Source organism: Passer montanus, unplaced genomic scaffold (assembly GCF_014805655.1).
Source record: "Passer montanus isolate IOZ18808 unplaced genomic scaffold, ASM1480565v1 scaffold155, whole genome shotgun sequence".
In the NCBI taxonomy this organism is placed as follows: domain Eukaryota; kingdom Metazoa; phylum Chordata; class Aves; order Passeriformes; family Passeridae; genus Passer; species Passer montanus.
The window spans coordinates 828141-835072 of record NW_024362605.1 but is presented as its reverse complement, the minus strand read 5'-3'; the positions used below and the strand labels follow the sequence as shown (position 1 = coordinate 835072).

The 6932-nt window shown below is 60.4% G+C and overlaps 2 protein-coding genes across 2 annotated transcripts; both read right to left on the bottom strand.

The window, feature by feature from the left end:
* Positions 1-487: 487 nt before the first annotated feature.
* Positions 488-2135, bottom strand: LOC120498997 (chymotrypsin-C-like). Its single transcript, XM_039702341.1, has 6 exons — positions 2127-2135; positions 1418-1518; positions 1187-1323; positions 958-1103; positions 648-800; positions 488-560 (listed from the first exon to the last, which is right to left on the bottom strand). Exons 1-6 carry the CDS (start codon positions 2133-2135, stop codon positions 543-545), a joined length of 564 nt encoding a protein of 187 aa, XP_039558275.1. The 3' UTR covers positions 488-542.
* Positions 1978-6928, bottom strand: LOC120498996 (EF-hand domain-containing protein D2-like; the record flags this gene model as incomplete). Its single annotated transcript, XM_039702340.1, has 4 exons — positions 1978-2962; positions 3101-3235; positions 3367-3514; positions 6768-6928. Coding segments are annotated over 4 exons (579 nt in total), but the record flags the coding sequence as incomplete, so codon positions are not given.
* Positions 6929-6932: the final 4 nt, after the last annotated feature.

The following is a 6932-nucleotide window of genomic DNA, read 5'->3' as shown; positions in this document are numbered from 1 at the left end:
TACTTATATTTCAAAAGTGAAGTAAAAGTTATAAACTTCATGAAATTTTATTGTATTCTTTTAAACTTTTCCTTTTTCTCCCAAATTGTTAAATACTTAATAATGGACACATTCTATAGAGTTTCATCTAAGCAGTGCCAGTGAGGTCCCCTAAAGCTCCCCCTGGGAGCTGCCAAGAGTTCCAGATCTTCCCCAAGGGCCAGCTGGGTTCCCTGGAGATCCCCTGAAGGACCTGGACCAACCCCAGCCCCTCTGCCATCAAACTAATTGCCAAAGCACAAGCCCTTTGCCTCAGCCATGGCTTGAGGACTGGAAGCATCTTGCAGGGTGTGCCCGACAGCCTCCCCAGAGTCCTGCCCAGCCGCCCTGCACATCAAGGGCATCTTCCCCAGCACAGAAGCAGGACCTTGGCATCATCAGACCCAGCCCTGGATGTGTGTCCCCAGCTCCACCACATCCCCTCTCCCAAAAAACCAGCAAGACCAGCTCAGCATTTTTGCTTTTATCTTGGTCAACAGTGGTATCTCCACAATGCCGCGTCCTCAGTTTGTGCTCATTTTCTGCCAAAAAGACACAGGGGGGTCATGGTAAGACCCTGAGTGGGGCAAGAACAGTCCCTGTGTGGGGGCAGAGGAAGGGGCACCCACCTCGTTGATCCAGTCAATGTAGGCAGACACCCGGGTGAAGACTGTTGGCTTCCTTTTCATGTTGCAGCCCCGGCTGGAGACGAAGCTGGCGATTCCCTCGACCTCCCAGATCCCATCGTCGCGCTGGCAGTTCAGGGGGCCTCCAGAATCGCCCTGTGGGGAGAGACAGTGTGGGCCATTGCTGCTGGGCACCCTGCCAACGCTCCCTTCATCCCTCCTGGCTCCACCACCATGGCTCCATCCCCTCTCCTCCCAGTGCCCAGGGTTCTCCAGCATTTGGGCATCCACCACGTGCAGTGCCCACACTCACGCCACATCCAGCGACGACGCCATCGCCGCCGGCACACACCATGGTGCTGCGCACGTTGCTGCCCCACCAGTCCCAACTGGAGCAGGTCTCATAATCCACCACGGGCAGCAGAGCCTGCTGCAGAATGTCAGCCAGGGGCCCGTTGGCTGCAATGAGAGCCAAAGCTCGTACCTCACACCCTGTGCCCGCATCCCCTTCCTAGAGACCCCCCTGGGGACACCCCACTTACTCCTCATGCTTCCCCAGCCGGTGACATAGCAGGGGTAGTCGTTGGGCAGGACCTTGCCAGCAGCTGGCAGGCAGGCAGCACGGATGGTGTCAGTCTCCTGCACCTCCTCTGCCAGCTTGACCAGGGCAATGTCGTTGCTGCAAGGAGACACGAGACGTGGTGCCTGGCCATGAGAACAGGATCCATGGCCACACAAACCACAAACCGGCCCTGATGCACCCCATTCCCTACATGACGTAGTAGGAGTTCCACTTCTCATGGACGATAATCTTCTCCACAGCCACAGCTAGAGAACCGGGCTCATCAGCCTTTGACACGTCCTGCCTTGCCTCCTGGGGCACAGGGTCCCTCCTGGGGCAGCCCCCTACCCATGACACTGTCAGTGAGGTGCTGGTCAGCCCTGCTGCCCCCCAGCCTCAAGAACTGACTTCACGAGGACACTGCCCCCTCACCCCACCTCCCCTGAGGCACAAGGTCTCCTTATCTCACTCTTGATATGGTCAAGACCAGCCAAAACCCCACAGGTGCCACATGCTGGGACAGGCACAGGCATCAGCAGTGCTGTCGATGGCCTTCGGTACACATCCTCACACCTGAAGGTCCCTGCAGCTTCCCAAACCATTGTGCCATACAGGTGGACCAATGAGCCACGGCTCATCCCTGTTCAGTGCCACCATCTCCAGTGGGAGCTGTGTTCCCACGGGCACACCCCACTCCCCAAGTTCCTTCCCCCCACCCAAGCCCCTGCCACAGAAGTGCCCATCCCGCAGCTGCACCCCAGCAACCAGCACTTAAGAAATATAATATTTATTTGGGATTAAATTAAAAAAAACATAACACACCCCCTATACCGCCACTTGGGGGACACTGTGGGACAGATGTTGGTTTTTACAGCCACCCACAAACACGAGAGCCTCAGTGACCAATGCCAGCCACTTACGGCCACCATGCTCATCCTGCCAGGCTGAATACAACATAAAAAAACCATAATACAGCCCCATGAGCCAGCAGCTGCCTTTCTGTACATCTTTGATCAAAATAAAGAGAGACACAGCTCCTGAGGGGCTCCATTTTAGCTGGGTGGGCACGCACCCCCAGCACCACACACACACACACAAACACGCAGAGCCCCTCTACCAGCACTTGGCCCTTGCCATGGCTTTTGTCACTGGTGTCAGACATAGCAATACCAACAGATGCTGAGCCAGCATGGCCACCAAAACACCCACCATGGCCACTTGCGCAAGCCCCCATCCTGCAAACCTCCCAATGCACTCACAACATAAAACAGTCTGGGCACAGGTGTCCCAGGGACAGACATTCTGGACATAGCTCCCCTGGGACTCAGCAGCAGCAACCCCCAGTGCAGCTGCAGGCAGAGAACAGGGTGCTGTTCAGGGTGAGGGACACGCTGGGGAGGTGGGGGTACGAACAACACCTACAGACACCACAGCAAGAGGGGAGGGGGAGCCAGGGCTGACTGGGCTCTGCCAACAAGGTGGGCGCTGTGCCGAGCCCGCGCCGGGATCCTGCCAGCAGCCCAGGTGGCACACGGCTCGGGCATCGCTCCCGGCACAGCTGCCACGTGGCACAGGCAGCGCTGCCAGTCTGGGCACCGCTGACCAGTCCTGCCTGGCCCTGTCATTGTGTGAAGGTGGACTGCAGCTCCTTGAAGGCTGCCTTCCTCTGCTTCAGCTCCTCTGCCTGCTTCTTCTTCTCCTCCTGCTCTGCTTTGATCTCCTCCTCAAACCTGCTGGCTTCGTTGATGGCTTGTGCCTGTGGATAGAAATGTTCAGTTGTGAGCTCTGCCAAGTTCTCCTGCTCACCCCAACATCTCCACCTCCTGCCTACCCGGCACCAAACTGCCCTGCTGCATTGCCATCTTGCAGTGGGGCCTCCTGAGCCCTGCCTCACCTTGGCCTCAAAGAAGTTCTTGGCGCCTTTCACCCCCTCGGTGGAGACATCGATTTCAGAGAGCCGGGCCAGGGCGTGCAGCCCACTGTCCTCCTGCAGCTCACCCGCTGCTGCCTTCCGGAAAATCAGCAGGAACTGCAAGGGGAGATGGTAGCATTGGCTCCCTGGAGACCTCAAAGCCACCACAGCCACTGCCCACCTTCTCACCAGCTTGAACAGTGGCTGGGGACATCTCCCTGCCAGCGTGGAGCCTCCTATCCCCTCACCTCTCGAAAACTGAGTTTGCTGTCCAGGTCTTCATCCACCTCCTTAATCATGTTCTTCAGTCCCAGGTGTGTCTGTGGAGCCCCCAGCTTCTCCATCATCAGCTTCAGCTCCATCAGGTCAATGAAGCCATCTTTCCCTGCGTCGTACCTGCAGGATGGTGGCACAATCCTGACACATCACCACAGGGTGCAGAGCCCACATAGCCTCCCACACTGAACCCCCAGCAGCAGACCCCTGTGTGCTCTCACACTAGCTGGGAAGTGAAGAGGGCTCAGCAAGGACTTGGGCACTGATGGTCTCCGGCAGCTCTCCAGACCACAGGGAACTGCCTCTGAACCGCTAACAACCCCCCGGAGCATCATCCAGGATCGTGCCTGTTTCCGTGCGGCACTTGGCAGGAGAACCTGCCAGGATGCTGCCAAGCCTGCTGCCAGCTCCCTGTGCCAGGAGCCTGAGCACACGCTCCCCTTGGCTGCAGCATGGGATAACAAGCCATGGGGCAAAGCCCACCGGGCACCGCTCCCCAAGTCACAGTGAGCTCTGCTCACTGATGCTACCTACAGACCTATCAGGAATGCCCCTCCTCAGACTCCTGCCTGTGGCCGTGCCACAGTCCCCTCCAGCTTCCCTGCAGCCACCCTGCTGTTCTCTCCCCTGCCTGTGCACCATGGGCTGTGCCAGCAGCATGCTGGCGTGGCACAGCAGGATCTCCATGGGGAGTCAGCACAGAGCCACGCTTTGTACAGCTCCCCACGTTGTAGGTGGGTAGCTACACACAGCACCCGTTGTGACAAGGCTTTTTTTTGTATCTTGTCACTGCAGCAGCCACGCAGAGCCCTGGCTCCCCATCCTGCAGGTCTGTGACTCATCTGTACCTCCCCTGCTGCTGTCTGCTCCGTCCATGTCTCCAGCACCTTCCTGATCTGCCAGGGACCCCAAAATGGGGCTGGTCCTGCTCATCCCTGCCTACTGCTGCCATCACCCTCAGAGTGGGACTGTGGGTACAGATCCCACATAATTTTTGCCTCTAAAATTTTGTACCCCTCTTGGAGCATACGATCATAGAATCATGGAATGGTTTGGGTTAGAACAGATTTTAAAGACCACCTCATTCCAACCCCCTGCCATGGGCAGGGACACCTTCCCAGTTTGTTCCAAGCCCTGTTCAATTGGGCCTTGGACACTTCTATGGATGGGGCAGCCACAGCTTCTCTGGACAACCTGTGCCAGGGCCTCACCACTCTCACAGGGGATGAACCTCCTCCCAGTATCCAAACTAACCCTGCCCTCTCTCACTTTTGAAGACTTTCCTCCTTGTCCTGTCCCCTCAGAGTGGGACTGTGGGTACAGATCCCACATGATTTTTGCCTCTAAAATTTTGTACCCCTCTTGGAGCATACGATCATAGAATCATGGAATGGTTTGGGTTAGAACAGATTTTAAAGACCACCTCATTCCAACCCCCTGCCATGGGCAGGGACACCTTCCCAGGTTGTTCCAAGCCCTGTTCAACTGGGTCTTGGACACTTGCATGGATGGGGCAGCCACAGCTTCTCTGGACAACCTGTGCCAGGGCCTCACCACTCTCACAGGGGATGAACCTCCTCCCAGTATCCAAACTAACCCTGCCCTCTCTCACTTTTGAAGACTTTCCTCCTTGTCCTGTCACTCCATGCCCTTGTCCAAAGTCCTTCTCCATCCTGCATCCCACAGAGTTTCTCTGCAAGGGATGAGTTGCCTGGCCTGACTTTGCCACTTCATCCCACACATGCCACCTCCCCAGATGCAGGGCACCTTCATTCTCTCAATCCCCTTCTCTGTTTCTTTTTGGGATACCAGCATCCTGCATCTCCCAAAGGGCATCATCTCCCCTGTGGAGAGCCAAAACCCTTCCCTGCTTCACTTTATCCCCAGGACAGCAGCAGCAGCGAGGACGGTGTGGCAGGGCTCTGCTGCAGAGCATCCTTCCCTTGGGAAACCCCCAGCTCCCAAACCTCCCCAGTGGCTCGCAGCCCCGGCGCTGCTCCTTTCGCTGCGGCGAGACGCCGCAGCTGTCAGAGCAAACACGTCTGCTCCGAGCGCCGCTCCCGCCTGCGCGGCGCCGACACCGCCCGGCCACCTGCGCCCGGCACGGCCCGGCACGGCCCGGCCAGCCATCGCCTGCGGCACCGGGGCGGCCCCGTCCCCCCGCGGGCCCCCGCACGCTGCCCCCGGCCCGGCTCCCTTCTGCTGCAATGCACGGCTCGCTGCCGTGTGCAGGCGGGGGGTGACAGCCCCCCAGGAGGACACGGGAACAGGGAGGCTCCGTGCGCCGCCAGGGCTGCTGACAGGGTGTGCCCGCACCCCACGCAGCCCCCCAGCCTCGTGGACGGGGGTCACCGCCTCCAGCTCCCCAGTTCCTCCGCCTCCCCGCTCGGGTCCGAGCGAGACCACCCAGGACGGCGATGCGGCTCCTGTCCCCGGTGCCAGGCGGGCTGAGGGCTACTGGCATGTCGCAGCCATCCTCCGCCTGTACTGCATGTCCGCGCTTTCCCGGAGTCGCGCTGTCTCCACGCCTCCCGCACAAAGCACGCAGCGCGGGATCCATGGGGATGCTCCGGGATGTCCCGTTTGCCCCCGGCTACTCCCGCGCGTACCAGCGTGACCACAGCTGGAGTCACCCCGATTTCTGGCTCCCCCTGGAAATTTCCAGGGCTGGAGGCTCGCTGCCAGCTCCCCCCTTCGAGGGGCCGGGGCCGAGCTCGTGCTCCGAGTCACGCTCCGCCACGCGTGGTGGCACGCAGCGCGGGCAGGGATGCTGAGGACACGCCAGCCTGGCCTCTACGGCCCCGGGAGCTGCAGGGATGTGGGATCCCTCGGTGATGCGGCAGAAGGAATGTGGGGGTTCCCGGTCCCCTCTTTCAGACCCCCTTCTCTGGCCTCAGCACCAGGGTACCCCCTCATGGGGGACAGGAGGCTCCTTCTGCGAGAATTTCGGGGCGCACAGGAACGCCTGCGGCAAGGAGCTAGCTGGAGGAAGGTGTCTCCGGCACCAATCCTGGGAGGGGTTTTGGGAGGACAGGGGTGTCCCTGGCATCCCTCCTGAGAGGGGCAGGAGAGGCATCCCTCCTGCAAGGAACTGGATGTGCCTTGCATCCCTGCTGCACAGAGCTGGGGCGGGGGAGTCTCCGACAAGAAACGGGAGATCCCTCCCGCAAGAGGCTGAGGTGCATGGGGGTCATTCTCACCAGGAATAGGGGGGTCCCGCCCGCAAGCACGGGGCGGGAGGCGCTGGGACACCCGCCCTGCTAGAAGCCGGGATGCAGGAACCGGGATGTCCTGGGTGCCGGATGCCCGGTGTCCCCCGTCCCTCCCGGCGCTGCCATCCGGGGACCCCCCGCTCCCTGTGCCCCACACTCACTGTCGGAAGAGCCGTTCCATGTCGCGGAGCTGCCGCCGGGAGAACTCGCGGAACTCCCCGGCGGGGCTGAAGACGCGGCGGCCACCGCCCCCGGGCGAGCCCTCGCCCACCGCCCGCCCCGCGGGGCTGCCCGGCGCCGGCCCCGGCCGCGGCCCCCGGCCCCGC

Bases quoted from the DNA above. Each gene is read 5' to 3' on its own strand.
- LOC120498997 (XM_039702341.1), bottom strand. The intron at 1,104-1,186 runs GTAAGTGGGGTG...CTCTCATTGCAG, and splicing joins CGGCTGGGGAAGCATGAGGA to CCAACGGGCCCCTGGCTGAC. The intron at 801-957 runs GTGAGTGTGGGC...CTCTCCCCACAG, and splicing joins GCGTCGTCGCTGGATGTGGC to GGCGATTCTGGAGGCCCCCT.